The 23,451-nt window shown below is 42.5% G+C and overlaps 1 protein-coding gene across 5 annotated transcripts in view; it reads left to right on the top strand.

Moving 5' to 3' along the window:
• The window catches only part of ryr1b (ryanodine receptor 1b (skeletal)), a 249,345-nt gene that overhangs the window by 142,116 nt on the left and 83,778 nt on the right, over nt 1–23,451 (top strand). For 4 of the 5 annotated variants that reach the window (XM_090218991.1, XM_090218989.1, XM_090218993.1 and 1 more), the window contains 10 exons: nt 123–183; nt 2,622–2,748; nt 3,372–3,480; nt 4,828–4,909; nt 11,682–11,812; nt 14,822–15,142; nt 16,518–16,758; nt 16,848–16,935; nt 20,158–20,250; nt 22,534–22,548. In XM_090218991.1, the coding sequence (XP_090075117.1) occupies nt 123–183; nt 2,622–2,748; nt 3,372–3,480; nt 4,828–4,909; nt 11,682–11,812; nt 14,822–15,142; nt 16,518–16,758; nt 16,848–16,935; nt 20,158–20,250; nt 22,534–22,548 (1,268 nt within the window). The remainder of the gene's footprint in view (nt 1–122; nt 184–2,621; nt 2,749–3,371; nt 3,481–4,827; nt 4,910–11,681; nt 11,813–14,821; nt 15,143–16,517; nt 16,759–16,847; nt 16,936–20,157; nt 20,251–22,533; nt 22,549–23,451) is intronic. The other variant, XM_090218990.1, reaches the window with a different exon arrangement.

Here is a 23,451-nt window from a genome sequence, read left to right as displayed (position 1 = left end):
GTTGAGTGAGTGGTTGGTTGGTTGAGTGATTGGTTAGTTGGCTGAGTGATTGGTTGGTTGGTTGAGTGATTGGTTGCTTGATGGATGGACGGATTGATAACAGAGTCTCTGTGTGTTGTCAGGAACGGATGCTGGCGCGGTGGTGAATTGTCTGCACATCCTGTCACGATCACTGGACGCCAGGTAACACACGCTCAACACGTCCGCCAACATCACATTATACACACCGTTGGACACCAACTAGGACTGAGGGTAATGGAGATCTACTGAGGGCAGGATGTTTACATTCTGTCAGAACAGGATATTGTTACATCTCAGGTATCCTGTGGAGAGGAGAAGGGCCGCAGTCTGTTTTCAGTCAACGGATAAGTTAGGACATGGAGTGAATTAGGGAGGAATGTGGGCCGAGGTCACAGTCAGATGAAGTGAGAAAGAACAGGCATCGCTAAAGTTCTGCCTGGCAACAGAGATCGATTGGCTGTCCAGATGTGTCAGATGAGGTCAAGAACAAACAGTCCTATGACATACACACAATACACACATACACACAATGAGAGGTACCACCTACATTTCTGCCTAGCAACAGAGATGTATTGGCTGTCGAGATGTGCAAGGAGTTGACTCCGCCGGCTGGGCTGCGCGCGTGCGCCCTCGTGCATACGTGTATTTTGTCCCCCTTTCACCAAACGCAATCACGACACGCGGGTTAAAATATCAAAACAAACTCCGAACCAATTACATTACTTTGGGAACAGGTCGAAAAGCATTGAACATGTACAGCAATTCAGCTAGTTAGCTTGCTGATGCTAGCTAATTTGTCCTATTTAGCTAGCTTGCTGATGCTAGCTAATTTGTCCTATTTAGCTAGCTTGCTGATGCTAGCTAATTTGTCCTATTTAGCTAGCTTGCACTTGCTAGCTAATTTGTCCTATTTAGCTAGCTTGCTGATGCTAGCTAATTTGTCCTATTTATCTAGCTTGCTGATGCTAGCTAATTTGTCCTATTTAGCTAGCTTGCTGATGCTAGCTAATTTGTCCTGGGATATAAACATTGAGTTGTTATTTTAACTGAAATGCACAAGGTCCTCTACTCCGACAATTAATCTGCACATAAAACGGTCAACTGAATCGTTTCTAGTCATCTCTCCTCCTTCCAGGCTTTTTCATCTTTGAACTTATATGGTGATTGGCATCTACACTTTCATAGTATTACTATACCGACCGGCAACACAGTTCGTCTTTCAATCACCCACGTGGGTATAACCAATGAGGAGATGGCACCGTGGGTACCTGCTTCTATAAACCAATGAGAAGATGGCACCGTGGGTACCTGCTTCTATAAACCAACGAGGAGATGGGAGAGGCAGGACTTTCAGCGTGATCTGCCTCAGAAATAGAAAGGAGTTCTATTGTAGCCCTTGGAAACGCAGACGCTCGTTGACGCGCGCGAGCAGTGTGCGTGCAGTAATTGAATAACATAGATTTCTAAATTTATTTTGCAACACGAGAGGTGTGGTCAGCCTGTTATGCAGCAACTCACACATACTCCAATACTATAATACAACTCACACATACTACAATACTATAATACAACTCACATATACCACAATACTATAATACACACTCACACATACTACAATACTATAATACAACTCACATATACCACAATACTATAATACACACTCACACATACTACAATACTATATTACAACTCACATATACTACAATACTATAATACAACTCACATATACCACAATACTACAATACTATATTACAACTCACATATACTACAATACTATAATACAACTCACCTATACTACAACATTATAATTCAACTCACATATACCACAATACTACAATACTATAATACAACTCACATATACTACAATACTATAATACAACTCACATATACTCCAATACTATAATACAACTCACATATACTACAATATTATATTACAACTCACATATACTACAATATTATATTACAACTCACATATACTACAATACTATAATACAACTCACATATACTACAATACTATAATACAACTCACATGTACTACAATATTATATTACAACTCACATATACTACAATACTATAATACAACTCACATATACTACAATACTATAATACAACTCACACATACTACAATACTATAATACAACTCACACATACTACAATACTATAATACAACTCACATATACTACAATACTATATTACACACTCACACATACTACAATACTATAATACAACTCACATATACTACAATACTATAATACAACTCACATATACTACAATACTATATTACACACTCACACATACTACAATACTATAATACAACTCACACATACTACAATACTATAATACAACTCACATATACCACAATACTATAATACAACTCACATATACTACAATACTATAATACAACTCACATATACCACAATACTACAATACTATAATACAACTCACATATACTACAATACTATAATACAACTCACCTATACTACAACATTATAATTCAACTCACATATACCACAATACTACAATACTATAGTAGAGTTTTTACATAATGATCTCTCCAGGACGGTAATGATCTCTCTCCCCTTGTCTTTCCCTCTCTCCAGGACGGTAATGAAGTCAGGTCCTGAGATTGTGAAGGCAGGACTGCGTCAGTTCTTTGAGAGCGCTGCAGACGACATCGAGAAGATGGTGGAGAATCTGAAGCTGGGCAAGGTTTCTAGCAGGAACCAGGTCAGAGATGATACCGTTTGTCCTACAGCAGGAGGTTCCTCACAGCTGCCCTTCTGAGTTAACTCCCCCCTCCTTCTCTCTCCCCTCTCTCTCTCTCCTCTCTCCTTCTCTCTCTCCCCTCTCCTTCTCTCTCTCCCCTCTCCTTCTCCCTCTCTTCTCCATCCATCTCTCACCCACCTCTCTCCTCTCTCCTCTCGCTCCCCTCTCCTTCTCTCTCCCCTCTCCTCTCTCTCTCTTCTCCATCTATCTATCTCTCTCCCCTCTCCTTCTCTCTCTCTCTTCTCCATCTATCTCTCTCCCCTCTCCTCTCTCTCTTCTCCATCTCTCTCACTCACCCCTCTCCTTCTCTCTCTCTCTTCTCCATCTATCTCTCTCCCCTCCTCTTCTCTCTCCTCTCTCAATCTATCTCTCTCCCCTCTCCCCTCTCCCCTCTCTCTCTTCTCCATCCATCTCTCTCCCCTCTTCTTCTCTCTCTCTTCTCCATCTCTCTCACTCACCCCTCTCCTTCTCTCTCTCTTCTCCATCTCTCTCACTCACCCCTCTCCTTCTCTCTCTCTTCTCCATCTCTCTCTCCCTTCTCTTCCTCTCCCTCCATTCCTCTATCTCTTTGTCTCTGTGTGCAGGTGAAGGGTGTGTCCCAGAACATCAACTACACCACCATCGCCCTGCTCCCTGTCCTGACCACCCTGTTCGACCACATCGCCCAGCACCAGTTTGGGGATGACGTCATCTGTGAGTCTGACAACCTCCTCAACTGCTTCACCACATTAACATAACGACAGAGGGTCAGTCTACATCAGGACATTAACATAACGATAGAGGGTCAGTCTATATCATCACATTAACATAATGATAGAGGGTCAGTCTACATCATCACATTAACATAATGATAGAGGGTCAGTCTACATCACATTAACATAATGATAGAGGGTCAGTCTACATCACCACATTAACATAATGATAGAGGGTCAGTCTACATCACATTAACATAATGATAGAGGGCCAGTCTACATCACCACATTAACATAACGATAGAGGGTCAGTCTACATCACCACATTAACATAATGATAGAGGGTCAGTCTACATCACATTAACATAACGATAGAGGGTCAGTCTACATCATCACATTAACATAACGATAGAGGGCCAGTCTACATCACATTAACATAATGATAGAGGGCCAGTCTACATCACCACATTAACATAACGATAGAAGGTCAGTCTACATCATCACATAACGATAGAGGGTCAGTCTACATCATCACATAACGATAGAGGGTCAGTCTACATCATCACATAACGATAGAGGGTCAGTCTGGTGTCTCTATGTCCTAAGATCTCAGCTCTGATAATGATAGGTCAGCCTCCTCATTGAGAGATCCACAATAACAATACATACAGCCTAGTAATAGGTTCTCTGTCTGTCTGTCTGTCTGTCTGTCTGTCTGTCTGTCTGGTTCCGGTCTTCTGTCTATCTGACTCCTGTCTGTCTATCTGACCCCTATCTGTCTATCTGACTCCTGTCTGTCTATCTGACCCCTGTCTGTCAATCTGACTCCTGTCTGTCTATCTGACCCCTGGCTGTCTGTCTGTTTCTTTGATTCCTCCCTGTCTGTCTATCCGACTCCTGTCTGTCTGACCCCTGTCTGTCTCTCTGACTCCTATCTGTCTGTCTGTTTCTCTGATTACTTCCTGTCTGTCTCTCTGACTCCTGTCTGTCTGTCCGTCTGACTGTCCGTCTGTCTCTCTGACTCATATCTGTCTGTCTGTTTCTCTGATTCCTTCCTGTCTGTCTCTCTGACCCATGTCTATCTGATTCCTTCCTGTCTGTCTCTCTGACTCCTGTCTATCTGACTCCTGTCTGTCTCTCTGACTCCTGTCTGTCTATCTGACTCCTGTCTGTCTCTCTGACCCCTGTCTATCTGATTCCTTCCTTTCTGTCTCTCTGACCCCTGTCTATCTGATTCTTTCCTGTCTGTCTCTCTGACTCCTGTCTGTCTGTCTGACCCCTGTCTGTCTCTCTGACTCCTATCTGTCTGTCTGTTTCTCTGATTCCTTCCTGTCTCTTTGCCCTCCAGTGGACGACCTCCAGATCTCGTGTTACAGGATCATGTGTTCCATCTACTCGCTGGGCACCGTCAAGACGCCTCACGCTGAGAAGTTAGTACACACTACCTGCTTAAAGGGAAATTACAATCAAAAGAATTCTCTATTTTGCTATTTTTCCCATTTGATACAGTCCCCAAAATATTTTGCATGTCATCAGTCAAATTTTCAAGATATCGGACTTCCAAGAAGCATTTTGACGATGTGCCACTTTGCTTCTTGAAAATCCGATATCTTGAAAATTTGACTGCTGACATTCAAAATATGTTGGGACAATGAAAGAAATACCAAAATACCGTTTTTGAATGGAGTTTTGCTTTCAGGGGGGCAATATTGATATTGACAATATTGAATATTGTTATGGGGAATGGAGGGTTAAAAGTCATTCTTGTTTTGTTTTTCATCAAGTTGTATGTTTGACGTTATGTCTGGGCTATGCCATGTCTCACCGTATCGCAGTCTGTCTGTCTGTCTGTCTGTCTGTCTGTCTGTCTGTCTGTCTGTCTGTCTGTCTGTCTGTCTGTCTGTCCCCTGTATGCCATGTCTCACCGTATCGCAGTCTGTCTGTCTGTCTGTCTGTCTGTCTGTCTGTCTATCTGTCTGTCTGTCCCCTGTATGCCATGTCTCACCGTATCTCTGTCTGTCTGTCTGTCTGTCTGTCCCCTGTATGCCATGTCTCACCGTATCTCTGTCTGTCTGTCTGTCTGTCTGTCTCTGTCTGTCTGTCTGTCTGTCTGTCTGTCTGTCTGTCTGTCTGTCTGTCTGTCTGTCCGTCTGTCCGTCCGTCCCCTGTATGCCATGTCTCACCGTATCTCTGTCTGTCTGTCTGTCCCCTGTATGCCATGTCTCACCGTATCGCAGTGCATTTTCTTATACGTTAATTAAGCAAACATTTGTGAAACTCTGTCAACAAAGAAATATCCAATAAGATCTAATCTAAATCACTGCTCTCCACCAGCGTCAAAGGGCTCTGGTCAAAAGTAGTTCACTATGTTATGTGCTCAGTGTTTATAATGGTTATTATCCCTGTGGGCTCAGTGTTTATAGTGGTTATTATCCCTGTGGGCTCAGTGTTTATAGTGGTTATTATCCCTGTGGGCTCAGTGTTTAAAGTGGTTATTATCCCTGTGGGCTCAGTGTTTATAGTGGTTATTATTCTATATAGTATGTGCTCAGTGTTTATAGTGGTTATTATCCCTGTGGGCTCAGTGTTTATAGTGGTTATTATCCCTGTGGGCTCAGTGTTTATAGTGGTTATTATCCCTGTGGGCTCAGTGTTTATAGTGGTTATTATCCCTGTGGGCTCAGTGTTTATAGTGGTTATTATCCCTGTGGGCTCAGTGTTTATAGTGGTTATTATCCCTGTGGGCTCAGTGTTTATAGTGGTTATTATCCCTGTGGGCTCAGTGTTTATAGTGGTTATTATCCCTGTGGGCTCAGTGTTTATAGTGGTTATTATCTCTGTGGGCTCAGTGTTTATAGTGGTTATTATCCCTGTGGGCTCAGTGTTTATAGTGGTTATTATCCCTGTGGGCTCAGTGTTTATAGTGGTTATTATCCCTGTGGGCTCAGTGTTTATAGTGGTTATTATCTCTGTGGGCTCAGTGTTTATAGTGGTTATTGTCCCTGTGGGCCTAGTGTTTATAGTGGTTATTATTCAATATATTATGGGCTCAGTGTTTATAATGGTTATTATCCCTGTGGGCTCAGTGTTTATAGTGGTTATTATCCTGTGGGCTCAGTGTTTATAGTGGTTATTATTCCTGTGGGCTCAGTGTTTATAGTGGTTATTATCCCTGTGGGCTCAGTGTTTATAGTGGTTATTATCCCTGTGGGCCTAGTGTTTATAGTGGTTATTATCCCTGTGGGCTCAGTGTTTATAATGGTTATTATCCCTGTGGGCTCAGTGTTTATAATGGTTATTATCCCTGTGGGCTGAGTGTTTATAGTGGTTATTATTCTATATATTATGGGCTCAGTGTTTATAGTGGTTATTATCCCTGTGGGCTCAGTGTTTATAATGGTTATTATCCCTGTGGGCTCAGTGTTTTATAGTGGTTATTATCCCTGTGGGCTCAGTGTTTATAATGGTTATTATCCCTGTGGGCTCAGTGTTTATAGTGGTTATTATCCCTGTGGGCTCAGTGTTTATAGTGGTTATTATTCTATATATTAGTGTTTATAGTGGTTATTATCCCTGTGGGCTGAGTGTTTATAGTGGTTATTATTCTATATATTATGGGCTCAGTGTTTATAGTGGTTATTATCCCTGTGGGCTCAGTGTTTATAGTGGTTATTATTCTATATATTATGGGCTCAGTGTTTATAGTGGTTATTATCCCTGTGGGCTCAGTGTTTATAGTGGTTATTATCCCTGTGGGCTCAGTGTTTATAGTTGTTATTATCCCTGTGGGCTCAGTGTTTATAGTGGTTATTATCCCTGTGGGCTCAGTGTTTATAGTGGTTATTATCCCTGTGGGCTCAGTGTTTATAGTGGTTATTATCCCTGTGGGCTCAGTGTTTATAGTGGTTATTATCTCTGTGGGCTCAGTGTTTATAGTGGTTATTATCCCTGTGGGCTCAGTGTTTATAGTGGTTATTATCCCTGTGGGCTCAGTGTTTATAGTGGTTATTATCCCTGTGGGCTCAGTGTTTATAGTGGTTATTATCTCTGTGGGCTCAGTGTTTATAGTGGTTATTATCCCTGTGGGCCTAGTGTTTATAGTGGTTATTATTCAATATATTATGGGCTCAGTGTTTATAATGGTTATTATCCCTGTGGGCTCAGTGTTTATAGTGGTTATTATCCTGTGGGCTCAGTGTTTATAGTGGTTATTATTCCTGTGGGCTCAGTGTTTATAGTGGTTATTATCCCTGTGGGCTCAGTGTTTATAGTGGTTATTATCCCTGTGGGCCTAGTGTTTATAGTGGTTATTATCCCTGTGGGCTCAGTGTTTATAATGGTTATTATCCCTGTGGGCTCAGTGTTTATAATGGTTATTATCCCTGTGGGCTGAGTGTTTATAGTGGTTATTATTCTATATATTATGGGCTCAGTGTTTATAGTGGTTATTATCCCTGTGGGCTCAGTGTTTATAATGGTTATTATCCCTGTGGGCTCAGTGTTTTATAGTGGTTATTATCCCTGTGGGCTCAGTGTTTATAATGGTTATTATCCCTGTGGGCTCAGTGTTTATAGTGGTTATTATCCCTGTGGGCTCAGTGTTTATAGTGGTTATTATTCTATATATTAGTGTTTATAGTGGTTATTATCCCTGTGGGCTGAGTGTTTATAGTGGTTATTATTCTATATATTATGGGCTCAGTGTTTATAGTGGTTATTATCCCTGTGGGCTCAGTGTTTATAGTGGTTATTATTCTATATATTATGGGCTCAGTGTTTATAGTGGTTATTATCCCTGTGGGCTCAGTGTTTATAATGGTTATTATCCCTGTGGGCTGAGTGTTTATAGTGGTTATTATTCTATATATTATGGGCTCAGTGTTTATAGTGGTTATTATCCCTGTGGGCTCAGTGTTTATAATGGTTATTATCCCTGTGGGCTCAGTGTTTTATAGTGGTTATTATCCCTGTGGGCTCAGTGTTTATAATGGTTATTATCCCTGTGGGCTCAGTGTTTATAGTGGTTATTATCCCTGTGGGCTCAGTGTTTATAGTGGTTATTATTCTATATATTAGTGTTTATAGTGGTTATTATCCCTGTGGGCTGAGTGTTTATAGTGGTTATTATTCTATATATTATGGGCTCAGTGTTTATAGTGGTTATTATTCTATATATTATGGGCTCAGTGTTTATAGTGGTTATTATCCCTGTGGGCTCAGTGTTTATAGTGGTTATTATTCTATATATTATGGGCTCAGTGTTTATAGTGGTTATTATCCCTGTGGGCTCAGTGTTTATAATGGTTATTATCCCTGTGGGCTGAGTGTTTATAGTGGTTATTATTCTATATATTATGGGCTCAGTGTTTATAGTGGTTATTATCCCTGTCGGCTCAGTTTTTATAGTGGTTATTATCCCTGTGGGCTCAGTGTTTATAGTGGTTATTATCCCTGTGGGCTCAGTGTTTATAATGGTTATTATCCCTGTGGGCTGAGTGTTTATAGTGGTTATTATCCCTGTGGGCTCAGTGTTTATAATGGTTATTATCCCTGTGGGCTGAGTGTTTATAGTGGTTATTATTCTATATATTATGGGCTCAGTGTTTATAGTGGTTATTATCCCTGTGGGCTCAGTGTTTATAATGGTTATTATCCCTGTGGGCTCAGTGTTTTATAGTGGTTATTATCCCTGTGGGCTCAGTGTTTATAATGGTTATTATCCCTGTGGGCTCAGTGTTTATAGTGGTTATTATCCCTGTGGGCTCAGTGTTTATAGTGGTTATTATCCCTGTGGGCTCAGTGTTTATAATGGTTATTATCCCTGTGGGCTCAGTGTTTATAGTGGTTATTATCCCTGTGGGCTCAGTGTTTATAATGGTTATTATCCCTGTGGGCTGAGTGTTTATAGTGGTTATTATTCTATATATTATGGGCTCAGTGTTTATAGTGGTTATTATCCCTGTGGGCTCAGTGTTTATAGTGGTTATTATCCCTGTGGGCTCAGTGTTTATAGTGGTTGTTATCCCTGTGGGCTCAGTGTTTATAGTGGTTATTATCCCTGTGGGCGCAGTGTTTATAATGGTTATTATCCCTGTGGGCTCAGTGTTTATAGTGGTTATTATCCCTGTGGGCTCAGTGTTTATAGTGGTTATTATTCTATATATTATGGGCTCAGTGTTTATAGTGGTTATTATCCCTGTGGGCTCAGTGTTTATAATGGTTGTTATCCCTGTGGGCTCAGTGTTTATAATGGTTGTTATCCCTGTGGGCTCAGTGTTTATAGTGGTTATTATCCCTGTCGGCTCAGTGTTTATAGTGGTTATTATCCCTGTGGGCTCAGTGTTTATAGTGGTTATTATTCTATATATTATGGGCTCAGTGTTTATGGTGGTTATTATCCCTGTGGGCTCAGTGTTTATAGTGGTTATTATCCCTGTGGGCCTAGTGTTTATAGTGGTTATTATCCCTGTGGGCTCAGTGTTTATAGTGGTTATTATCCCTGTGGGCTCAGTGTTTATAGTGGTTATTATTCTATATATTATGGGCTCAGTGTTTATAGTGGTTATTATCCCTGTGGGCTCAGTGTTTATAGTGGTTATTATTCTATATATTATGGGCTCAGTGTTTATAGTGGTTATTATCCCTGTGGGCTCAGTGTTTATAATGGTTATTATCCCTGTGGGCTGAGTGTTTATAGTGGTTATTATTCTATATATTATGGGCTCAGTGTTTATAGTGGTTATTATCCCTGTCGGCTCAGTTTTTATAGTGGTTATTATCCCTGTGGGCTCAGTGTTTATAGTGGTTATTATCCCTGTGGGCTCAGTGTTTATAATGGTTATTATCCCTGTGGGCTGAGTGTTTATAGTGGTTATTATCCCTGTGGGCTCAGTGTTTATAATGGTTATTATCCCTGTGGGCTGAGTGTTTATAGTGGTTATTATTCTATATATTATGGGCTCAGTGTTTATAGTGGTTATTATCCCTGTGGGCTCAGTGTTTATAATGGTTATTATCCCTGTGGGCTCAGTGTTTTATAGTGGTTATTATCCCTGTGGGCTCAGTGTTTATAATGGTTATTATCCCTGTGGGCTCAGTGTTTATAGTGGTTATTATCCCTGTGGGCTCAGTGTTTATAGTGGTTATTATCCCTGTGGGCTCAGTGTTTATAATGGTTATTATCCCTGTGGGCTCAGTGTTTATAGTGGTTATTATCCCTGTGGGCTCAGTGTTTATAATGGTTATTATCCCTGTGGGCTGAGTGTTTATAGTGGTTATTATTCTATATATTATGGGCTCAGTGTTTATAGTGGTTATTATCCCTGTGGGCTCAGTGTTTATAGTGGTTATTATCCCTGTGGGCTCAGTGTTTATAGTGGTTATTATCCCTGTGGGCTCAGTGTTTATAGTGGTTATTATCCCTGTGGGCGCAGTGTTTATAATGGTTATTATCCCTGTGGGCTCAGTGTTTATAGTGGTTATTATCCCTGTGGGCTCAGTGTTTATAGTGGTTATTATTCTATATATTATGGGCTCAGTGTTTATAGTGGTTATTATCCCTGTGGGCTCAGTGTTTATAATGGTTGTTATCCCTGTGGGCTCAGTGTTTATAATGGTTGTTATCCCTGTGGGCTCAGTGTTTATAGTGGTTATTATCCCTGTCGGCTCAGTGTTTATAGTGGTTATTATCCCTGTGGGCTCAGTGTTTATAGTGGTTATTATTCTATATATTATGGGCTCAGTGTTTATGGTGGTTATTATCCCTGTGGGCTCAGTGTTTATAGTGGTTATTATCCCTGTGGGCCTAGTGTTTATAGTGGTTATTATCCCTGTGGGCTCAGTGTTTATAGTGGTTATTATCCCTGTGGGCTCAGTGTTTATAGTGGTTGTTATCCCTGTGGACTCAGTGTTTATAGTGGTTATTATCCCTTTGGGCTCAGTGTTTATAGTGGTTATTATCCCTGTGGACTCAGTGTTTATAGTGGTTATTATCCCTGTGGGCTCAGTGTTTATAGTGGTTATTATCCCTGTGGACTCAGTGTTTATAGTGGTTATTATCCCTGTGGGCCTGGTGTTTATAGTGTCTCTGGTTATTATCGCTGATCCTGATGTTTGTTTGTTCAGGTTTCTGTTCTGTTATTATAACACCCTTTGCAGTCCATGGGCGTCAGACCAATAACGTTTTGTCGTGTCTGTATACAGGCAGAGGCCGGCTCTGGGGGAGTGTCTGGCTAATCTTGCCGCGGCCATGCCTGTCGCCTACCTGGAGCCCGGCCTCAACGAGTACAACGCCTACTCTGTGTACACCACGAAGACACCCAGAGAGAGAGGCAGTGAGTCAAACCTGTCTGTCTCTAAATACGTGTCTCCATGTCGAAATAGCTGTATCTAAATCTATATATCTATCTCTCTATCTATATCTGTCTCTCTATCTATATCTGTCTCTCTATTTATATCTGTCTCTCTATCTATATCTGTCTCTCTATCTACAGTGCCTTGCGAAAGTATTCGGCCCCCTTGAACTTTGCGACCTTTTGCCACATTTCAGACTTCAAACATAAAGATATAAAACTGTATTTTTTTGTGAAGAATCAACAACAAGTGGGACACAATCATGAAGTGGAACGACATTTATTGGATATTTCAAACTTTTTTAACAAATCAAAAACTGAAAAATTGGGCGTGCAAAATTATTCATCCCCCTTAAGTTAATACTTTGTAGCGCCACCTTTTGCTACGATTACAGCTGTAAGTCGCTTGGGGTATGTCTCTATCAGTTTTGCACATCGAGAGACTGACATTTTTTCCCATTCCTCCTTGCAAAACAGCTCGAGCTCAGTGAGGTTGGATGGAGAGCATTTGTGAACAGCAGTTTTCAGTTCTTTCCACAGATTCTCGATTGGATTCAGGTCTGGACTTTGACTTGGCCATTCTAACACCTGGATATGTTTATTTTTGAACCATTCCATTGTAGATTTTGCTTTATGTTTTGGATCATTGTCTTGTTGGAAGACAAATCTCCGTCCCAGTCTCAGGTCTTTTGCATACTCCATCAGGTTTTCTTCCAAAATGGTCCTGTATTTGGCTCCATCCATCTTCCCATCAATTTTAACCATCTCCCTGTCCCTGCTGAAGAAAAGCAGGCCCAAACCATGATGCTGCCACCACCATGTTTGACAGTGGGGATGGTGTGTTCAGCTGTGTTGCTTTTACGCCAAACATAACGTTTTGCATTGTTGGCAAAAAGTTCAATTTTGGTTTCATCTGACCAGAGCACCTTCTTCCACATGTTTGGTGTGTCTCCCAGATGGCTTGTGGCAAACTTTAAACAACACTTTTTATGGATATCTTTAAGAAATGCCTTTCTTCTTGCCACTCTTCCATAAAGGCCAGATTTGTGCAATATACGACTGATTGTTGTCCTATGGACAGAGTCTCCCACCTCAGCTGTAAGATCTCTGCAGTTCATCCAGAGTGATCATGGGCCTCTTGGCTGCATCTCTGATCAGTCTTCTCCTTGTATGAGCTGAAAGTTTAGAAGGACGGCCAGGTCTTGGTAGATTTGCAGTGGTCTGATACTCCTTCCATTTCAATATTATCGCTTGCACAGTGCTCCTTGGGATGTTTAAAGCTTGGGAAATCTTTTTGTATCCAAATCCGGCTTTAAACTTCTTCACAACAGTATCTCGGACCTGCCTGGTGTGTTCCTTGTTCTTCATGATGCTCTCTGCGCTTTTGACGGACCTCTGAGAGTGGTCAGTGCAGGTGCATTTATACGGAGACTTGATTACACACAGGTGGATTGTATTTATCATCATTAGTCATTTAGGTCAACATTGGATCATTCAGAGATCCTCACTGAACTTCTGGAGAGAGTTTGCTGCACTGAAAGTAAAGGGGCTGAATAATTTTGCACGCCCAATCTTTCAGTTTTTGATTTGTTAAAAAAGTTTGAAATATCCAATAAATGTCGTTCCACTTCATGATTGTGTCCCACTTGTTGTTGATTCTTCACAAAAAAAATACAGTTTTATATCTTTATGTTTGAAGCCTGAAATGTGGCAAAAGGTCGCAAAGTTCAAGGGGGCCGAATACTTTCGCAAGGCACTGTATATCTGTCTCTATCTTTATCTGTCTCTCTATCTATATCTATCTCTCTATCTATATCTGTCTCTCTATCTATATCTGTCTCTCTATCTATATCTGTCTCTCTATCTTTCTGTCTCTCTATCTATATCTGTCTCTCTATCTTTATCTGTCTCTCTATCTTTATCTGTCTCTCTATCTATATCTGTCTCTATCTATATCTGTCTCTCTATCTATATCTGTCTCTCTGTCTTTATCTGTCTCTTAATCTATATCTGTCTCTCTATCTTTATCTGTCTCTCTATCTATATCTGTCTCTCTATCTTTATCTGTCTCTCTCTCTATATCTGTCTCTCTATCTGTCTCTCTCTCTATATCTGTCTCTCTATCTATATCTGTCTCTCTATCTATATCTGTCTCTCTATCTATATCTGTCTCTCTATATCTGTCTCTCTATCTATGTATATATTTCTGTCTCTCTATCTATATACAGTTGAAGTCGGAAGTTTACATACACTTAGGTTGGTGTCATTAAAACTCGTTCTTCAACCACTCCACACATTTCTTGTGAACAAACTATAGTTTTGTGCATGACACAAGACAGATTATTTCACTTATAATTCACTGTATCACAATTCCAGCGGGTCATAAGTTTCCTTACGCTAAGTTGACTGTGCCTTTAAACAGCTTGGAAAATTCATGAAAATTATGTCATGGCTTTAGAAGTTTCTGATAGGCTAATTGACATAATTTTAGTCAATTGGAGGTGTACCTGAGGATGTATTTCAATGCCTTTCTTTAAACTCAGTGCCTCTTTGCTTGACATCATGGGAAAATCAAAAGAAATCAGCCAAGACTTCAGAAAATAAATTGTAGACATCCACAAGTCATGTTCATCCTTGGGAGCAATTTCCAAACACCTGAATGTACTATGTTCATCTGTACAAACAATAGTACGCAAGTATAAACACCAAACACCCCGTCCTCCTTCTCCTCCCCTTCCTCCTTCTCCTCCCCGTCCTACTTCTCCACCCTGTCCTCCTTCTCCTCCCGTCCTACTTCTCCACCCTGTCCTCCTTCTCCACCTCGTCCTCCTTCTCCTCCCCTTCCTCCTTCTCCTCCCCGTCCTCCTTCTCCACCCTGTCCTCCTTCTCCTCCCCGTCCTACTTCTCCACCCTGTCCTCCTTCTCCACCCTGTCCTCCTTCTCCTCCCCGTCCTCCTTCTCTCCCCCCCCTCATCTCTCTACCCCTGCCAGTCCTGGGCCTGCCCAACCAAGTAGAGGAGCTGTGTACGGACATCCCAGAGCTAGATGTCCTGATGAAGGAGATCGGGGACCTGGCAGAGTCAGGGGCTCGCTACACTGAGATGCCCCACGTTATCGAGATCACCCTGCCCATGCTGTGTAACTACCTTCCCCGTTGGTGGGAAAGAGGTCTGGAGAACTACCCCGACCTGGACGGTCAGCTCTGTACTGACGTCACCTCAGAACAACTCAACCAGTTGCTGGGCAACATCATGAAGATAGTGGTGAATAATCTGGGGATAGACGAAGCCTCCTGGATGAAACGCCTGGCAGGTTGGTGGGGGGGGGGGGATGACTGGCTGGTTGGTGGGGGGAGGAGAGGGAGATGACTGGCTGGTTGGTGGAGGGAGGAGAGGGAGATGACTGGCTGGTTGGTGGGGGGAGGAGATGGAGATGACTGGCTGGTTGGTGGGGGGAGGAGAGGGAGATAACTGGCTGGTTGGTGGGGGGAGGAGAGGGAGATTACTGGCTGGTTGGTTGGGGGAGGAGAGGAGAGGGAGATTACTGGCTGGTTGGTGGGGGGAAGAGGGAGATGACTGGCTGGTTGGTGGGGGGAAGAGAGGGAGATGACTGGCTGGTTGGTGGGGGGAGGAGAGGGAGATGACTGGCTGGTTGGTTGGTGGGGGGAGGAGAGGAGAGGGAGATGACTGGCTGGTTGGTGGGGGGAGGAGAGGGAGATGACTGGCTGGTTGGTGGGGGGAGGAGAGGGAGATGACTGGCTGGTTGGTGGGGGGAGGAAAGGGAGGTGACTGGCTGGTTGGTGGGGGGAGGTGAGGGAGATGACTGGCTGGTTTGTGGGGGGAGGAGAGGAGAGGAGAGGGAGATGACTGGCTGGTTGGTGGGGGGAGGAGAGGGAGATGACTGGCTGGTTGGTGGGGGGAGGAGAGGAGAGGGAGATGACTGGCTGGTTGGTGGGGAGAGGAGAGGGAGATGACTGGCTGGTTGGTGGGGGGAGGAGAGGAGAGGAGAGGAGAGGGAGATGACTGGCTGGTTGGTGGGGGGAGGAGAGGAGAGGAGAGGGAGATGACTGGCTGGTTGGTGGGGGGAGGAGAGGGAGATGACTGGCTGGTTGGTGGGAGGAGGAGAGGAGAGGGAGATGACTGGCTGGTTGGTGGGGGGAGGAGAGGAGAGGAGAGGAGAGGGAGATGACTAGCTGGTTGGTAGGGGGAGGAGAGGGAGATGATTGGCTGGTTGGTGGGGGGAGAAGAGGAGAGGAGAGGGAGATGACTGGCTGGTTGGTGGGGGGAGGAGAGGGAGAGGAGTGGGAGATGACTGGCTGGTTGGTGGGGGGAGGAGAGGGAGATGACTGGCTGGTTGGTGGGAGGAGGAGAGGAGAGGGAGATGACTGGCTGGTTGGTGGGGGGAGGAGAGGAGAGGGGGATGACTGGCTGGTTGGTGGGGGGAGGAGAGGGAGATGACTGGCTGGTTGGTGGGGGGAGGAGAGGAGAGGGGGATGACTGGCTGGTTGGTGGGGGGAGGAGAGGGAGATGACTGGCTGGTTGGTGGGGAGATGTTTTGTTTTAGAAATGATGTCGTTTTCAGTTCATGGTTATGTGTTCAGAGATCAATTGTTGCTAACCTTGCTTTTCTATGGGCGTTGAGTAACGACCTTTCAACAATGGGCCCTGTGTGTCCTGTACTTGTCCAGTGTTTGCCCAGCCCATCGTTAGCAGGGCCAAGCCTGAGATGTTGAAGTCTCATTTCATCCCGACCATGGAGAAACTGAAGAAACGCAGTGGGAAGGTAGTGGCTGAGGAGGAGCAGCTGAGACTGGAGGGGAAGTCTGAGGTGGACAGTGAGGAAGGAACCATTAGGGATGAGTTTGCTGTTCTCTGCAGAGACCTCTACGCTCTGTACCCTCTACTGATCAGATATGTGGATAACAACAGGTACTGTGGAGTCATAAACCAACACGTGCACACACAATCACACACACAATCACACACAAAATCCACCTGATCCTTTTCTTGTTGTTCAGGGCTCGATGGTTGACCTGTCCAGACCCAGATGCTGAGGAACTCTTCAGGATGGTTGGAGAGGTGTTCATCTTCTGGTCCAAGTCTCATGTGAGTGTGCCCCCTACCTCCTTTAACACACAGACACACACCCACCCACCCACCATGTGAGTGTGCCCCCTACCTCCTTTAACACAGACACCCACACCCAACCACCCTCCCATTTCTCCTTTGCCAAGAAAATCCATCCACCTGACAGGTGGTGGAATACCAAGAAGCTAATTAAACAGCATGATTATTGCACAGGTGCACCTTGTGCTGAGGGACAATAAAAGGCCTCTCTAAAATGTGCAGTTTTGTCTATACAACACAGATACCTCAAGTTTTTGGTATGCTGACTGCAGGAATGTCCACCAGAGCTGTTGCCAGATAATTTATTGTTAATTTCTCTACCATAAGCCGACTCCAACGTCGTTTTAGAGAATTAGAGAATGCCGGCCTCACAACTGCAGACCGTGTGTATTGTTTCGTGTGGGCGAGCGGTTTGCTGATGTCAACGTTGTGAACAGAGTGCCCCATGGTGGCGGTGGGGTTATGGTATAGGCAGTGTCGTGTCTTTGGCTATGCCGGATTAAGTGATATGACATGCTATTCTATAAAATAATTTATCCGTAATTAATATTACCTGATTGAGCTAATCATGTAAATGTAATTAACTAGGGAGTCGGAGCACCACAAAATAATATTTATAGAGCTGTTATCTTCCGAATAAACTCTTAAAGACCTAGTAATATTTTACATCAATAGCAGTCAATATTAATTGTCACCTTAATTCAGTCTCATCTGAAAGTTGTAAATTCTTCTTCACGAACCCTGGCTAACAAGTTGAATCAGCAATACAAAATTGGATTGAATTATTTATTTACTAAATACCTAACTAATCACACAGAATTACACACAATTAATCATACCTTGATTACAAGTTACGTCATAAAGGAAAACGTCCCTAGCGGGCGGAACAGATATGACAGCTGGTTACACAAAAGAAAAGGGTTGTGTTTGAGTGAAAGAGCGGGAAGACTGAGGAACAAAAGGCGAAGCTGCGCTATCGTAAATACAGTATCTTATGCATTCTAAACAAGCATTTGTTTGTGTAAGTTTATCGATAGCCTAGCATAGCATTATGTCCAGCTAGCAGCAGGAAGCCTGGTCACGAAAATCAGAAAAGCAATCAAATTAACCGTTTACCTTTGATGATCTTTGGATGTTTTCACTCACGAGACTCCCAGTTAGACAGCAAATGTTCCTTTTGTTCCATAAAGATATTTTTATACCCAAATACCTCCATTTGTTTGTCACGTTATGTTGAGAAATCCACCGGAAATTCCAAATTATATCCATAATATCGACAGAAACATGGCAAAAGTTTTTTTCTAATCAATCCTCAAGGTGTTTTTCAAATATCTATTCGATAATATATCAACTGGGACAATTGGCTTTTCAGTAGGAGCGAGAGGAAAAATGACTACCTCTGTCTTTTACGCAAGAATCACTCTGAGAGCCCTCAGCTGGCCACTCACGCAATGTAGTCGTTTACGCTCATTCTTCAACATAAAGGCCTGAAACTACATCTAAAGGCTGTAGACACCTTAGGGAATACGTAGAAAAGGGAATCTGGTTGATATCCCTTTCAATGGCCAATAGGGGTGCATAGGAACACAACGGTTTCAAAATAAGAGGCACTTCCTGATTGGATTTTCCTCAGAGTTTCGCCTGCAGTATCAGTTATGTTATACTCACAGACAATATTTTGACAGTTTTGAAACTTTAGAGTCTTTTCTATCCAAGCTGTCAATTATATGCATATTCTAGCATCTGGTCCTGAGAAATAGGCGGTTTATTGTGGGAACGTTATTTTTCCAAAAATAAAAATAGTTCCGCCTAGTTTCAAGAGGTTAAGTGATCCTAGCATCAATCCTAATGGGATGTTCCGTTGTGCATGTGTGTTTATGCTTACACAAGCACACATGTCAAGGGAAGGAAACCAAGTATCCTGGCAGATTACAACTTGTTCAGAATGAGTCTGACGTAGTCAGGTAATGTTCAGGTCAATGCCTGGAGGTCAGTCAGAATTGGTGTCGAGGGAGTCTGTAGTGGTTTTACTACCAGTCACTGTCTTCCACTATTGTAGTAGCGGTAGGTATGAAGAAGTCTACTTCATAGCTATGTTACCCACGGAGGAGCTAACCTCATGAAGGAAGTACTCTAAGTATTGGACCAGTCGTACGTGGTGTGATCGTGGTTCATGACTTCTAATAACTTTTCTCCTGAACGGAGGGTTCTATTTATTAGTGGTGTGTGTGTTAACCATTGGAAGAGTGCAATGGAGATTCCCATCCCAGTGCTGCACTCTGAGTGATTCCTATGTTGCTATTATCAATAGCAATTTAACTTGTGAGGTTACGAATCCTCTTACTGAGTGTTGCTGGACTGACTGTGGTATTGGTACTGGCACTCAAGGGGTCCAGTTGTCCTACTGATTTATTCTGAAATGTTATCCTACATGAATACATGATTAGAGCATTTTACTAGTTGTCTTGTAGTGACTACTTCACATGGCAAGGAATGATTATTGTTGCCATTTGTTTTGGAGGTTATTTACAGGTTATATACAGGTTATTTATTTTTTAACCGTTTTGAATAGAGACAGGTCGTTTTTTTCTCTCTGTTCCTCTCCCTTTCTCTCTGTTTCTCTCCCTTTCTCTCTGTTTCTCTCCCTTTCTCTCTGTTCCTCTCCCTTTCTCTATGTTTCTCTCCCTTTCTCTCTGTTTCTCTCCCTTTCTCTCTGTTCCTCTCCCTTTCTCTCCCTTTCTCTCTGTTCCTCTCCCTTTCTCTCTGTTCCTCTCCCTTTCTCTCTGTTTCTCTCCCTTTCTCTCTGTTTCTCTCCCTTTCTCTCTGTTCCTCTCCCTTTCTCTCTGTTTCTCTCCCTTTCTCTCTGTTTCTCTCCCTTTCTCTCTGTTCCTCTCCCTTTCTCTATGTTTCTCTCCCTTTCTCTCTGTTTCTCTCCCTTTCTCTCTGTTCCTCTCCCTTTCTCTCTGTTCCTCTCCCTTTCTCTCTGTTCCTCTCCCTTTCTCTCTGTTTCTCTCCCTTTCTCTCTGTTTCTCTCCCTTTCTCTCTGTTCCTCTCCCTTTCTCTCTGTTTCTCTCCCTTTCTCTCTGTTTCTCTCCCTTTCTCTCTGTTTCTCTCCCTTTCTCTCTGTTTCTCTCCCTTTCTCTATGTTTCTCTCCCTTTCTCTCCCTTATTCATTCCCTTTTGTCCTTCCCTGCATTTCAGAACTTCAAGCGTGAGGAGCAAAACTTTGTGGTAATGAATGAGATCAACAACATGTCTTTCCTGACCGCTGACAGCAAGAGTAAGATGAGCAAGGTGAGGCTGCATCCATCATGAGTAAAACGGGTATCAACGGCTCATAACATGTTACCATTTATATATAATCTACTATGGTTTATTTTATTAATGTAAACAACCATTTATATATAATCTACTATGGTTTATTTTACTAATGTAAACAACCATTTATATATAATCTACTATGGTTTATTTTATTAATGTAAACAACCATTTATATATCATCTACTATGGTTTATTTTATTAATGTAAACAACCATTGCAGTCCATAATATACCAATGCCTGTAGTCCTAAGGCCTGCTTGGTTAGAAGACAAAAGATATCGTGCCTTCAGGAAGCATTCACACCCCTTGACCTTTTCCACATGTTGTTGTTGTTACAGGCTGAATTTACAGTGGATTAAATCGAGGTGTTGTTTCACTGGCCTACACACAATACCCCATAATGTCAACGTGGAATTCTGTTTTTAGAAATGTTTCACAAGTTAATTAAACACGTAAAGCAGAAATGTCTTAAGTATAATAAATATCAATAAGTATTCAATAAGGTCAATAAGTATTCAACTTCTTTGTTATGACGAGGAGCCTAAATAAATTCAAGAGTAAAAATGTGCTTCACAAATCACATAATAAGTCCCATGGACTTTCTGTGTACAATAATAGTGTTTAACATGATGGTTGAATGACTACCTCATCTCTGTACCCCACACATACAATTATCTGTAAGGACTCTCAGTTGAGCAGTGCATTTCAAACACAGATTCAATCACAAAGACAAGGGAGGTTTTCCAATGCCTCACAAAGGGCACCTATTGGTTTATTGGTAAAGGGGAAAAAAACAGACGTTGAATATCCCTTTGTGCATAGCGAAGTTATTAACTATGCTTTGGATAGTGTATCAATACACCCAGTCACTACAAAGATACAGGCGTCCTTCCTAACTCAGTTGCCGGAGAGGAAGGAAACCGCTCAGGGATTTCACCATGAGAACAATGGTGACTTTAAAACAGTTACAGAGTTTATTGACTCTGATAGGAGAGAACTGAGGATGGATCAACAACATGGTAGTTAACTCCACAATACTAACCTAATTAACACAGTGAAAAAAGGAAGCCTGTACAGAATAAAAATATTCCACAACATGCATCCTGTTTGCAATAAGGCACTAAAGTAAAAAATGTATAATAAATAATACATTAATAAAAATGGCAACAAAACAAACTTTCTGTCCTGAATACAAACTGTTATGTTTGGGGAAAATCCAACACAAAACATCACTGAGTACCAGTCTCATAGTGGTGGCTGCATCATGTTATAGGTATGCTTGTCATTGGCAAGGACTAGGGAGTTTTTTAGGATAAATTTTTTTAGCTAAGCACAGGCAAAATCCTAGCTGAAACCTGGTTCAATCTGCTTTCCAACAGACACTGGGAGACAAATGTACCTTTTAAGCAGGACAAATAAGCTAAAACACAAGGCCAAATATACAATGGAGTTGCTTGCCAAGACGACATTGAATGTTCCTGAGTGGCCTAGTTACAGTTTTGACTTCAATCAGCTTGAAAATCTATGGCAAGACATGAAAATGTCTGTCTGGCAATGATCAACAACCAACTTGTCAGCGCTTGAATAATTTAAAATATTGTAAAATACATGTTTGCGAAGCTCTTAGATACTTACCCAGAAATCATCACAGTTCAGGGGTCTGAATACTTATGTAAATGAGATATTTATGTTTTTCATTTTCAATACATTTGCAGAAATGTAATTAATAGGGTATTGTGTGCAGTTAACTCACAGTTCCTAGGCCGTCATTGAAAATAAGAATTTGTTCTTAATTAACTGACTTGCCTAGTAAAATAAAGGTTAATTAATAAATAAGATGAGTGAGATAAAAACAAAAAAAACATTTAGTCCATTTTGAATTCAGGCTGTAACACAACAAAATGTGGAATAAGTGAAAGGGGTATGAATACATTGTGAAGACACTGTAGTTTTCATCCACAGAAGAAAGATAAAAGAAATCATCTATAACATATCTTCTATATCATATCCACTTCCTGGTCTGGAGAGGCCGGAGGAGGCAGAGTTAGGATACCTGGGTGTCGACAGGTTCTGAGCTCAGCAGTCTGAACTAGGATCAGATTATAATGAATTAAAACCTGATTCTGGATCAGCACTCTGAGGTGCTTTGTGAATGCTTGAGGTCAGGAGATTAGAGGTCAGAGGTGATCTGTAGGATGTTAACTCTGTTCTTTCTCTGTCTCTGTGTGTCTCTGTGGACGCGGGGGGGGCCACTAGGCCGGCGGGGAAGAGGTTAGACTGTGTTTGTGCACGCTGACCGTAATGTGACCGCTGTGCTGGCCTGACCGCATGGCACCCTGACTGTGGGGGGGAGGTTCTTCATCAAGCCCTCCTAGTGCACGGCTATAGAGCAGAAACACACACACACACACACACACACACACGAAAACAAATGCACAGACGCACACACAGATACACACAGTCTTCACACACACACTCTGAACACACACACTCTGAACACACACACACTCTGAACACACAGACACACACAGACACACACACACACACACACACACACACACAGTCTTCACACACATATACACACCCACTATTTTCACACACATAAACACTGACCTTCACATGTATAGCCCCCACATACATACACACAATTACAGCACTCGTTAAGCCCTCTCTTACTGTTCAACACCAATGGCATCCCTCTAGTCTATAGCCACCACCTCTCTTACTGTTCAACACCAATGGCATCCCTCTAGTCTATAGCCACCACCTCTCTTACTGTTCAACACCAATGGCATCCCTCTAGTCTATAGCCACCACCTCTCTTACTGTTCAACACCAATGGCATCCCTCTAGTCTATAGCCACCACCTCTCTTACTGTTCAACACCAATGGCATCCCTCTAGTCTATAGCCACCACCTCTCTTACTGTTCAACACCAATGGCATCCCTCTAGCACATTCCGCAGCAGAGACTGAAACATGGACATTCGAATGAGGTCTTCCTAGGGAGGCTTTACTGTGAAATGAGTGTGTGTCTTAATGCAGCTTATGTGTGTGAGGACGGGACGGGGGTGGGGGGGGTCTGGAGAGGCTTGATGCTCTCTGCCGTGGATTGAAGGGTTGCTGCAGTCCAGTCCCATGAGCGGGACCTCGGTTTAAGGATGTGGATGAGTTT

This window comes from Oncorhynchus mykiss, chromosome 24, assembly GCF_057628025.1.
Source record: "Oncorhynchus mykiss isolate SJ-2025 chromosome 24, ASM5762802v1, whole genome shotgun sequence".
In the NCBI taxonomy this organism is placed as follows: domain Eukaryota; kingdom Metazoa; phylum Chordata; class Actinopteri; order Salmoniformes; family Salmonidae; genus Oncorhynchus; species Oncorhynchus mykiss.
This window is presented reverse-complemented; position numbering and strand designations above follow the sequence as displayed.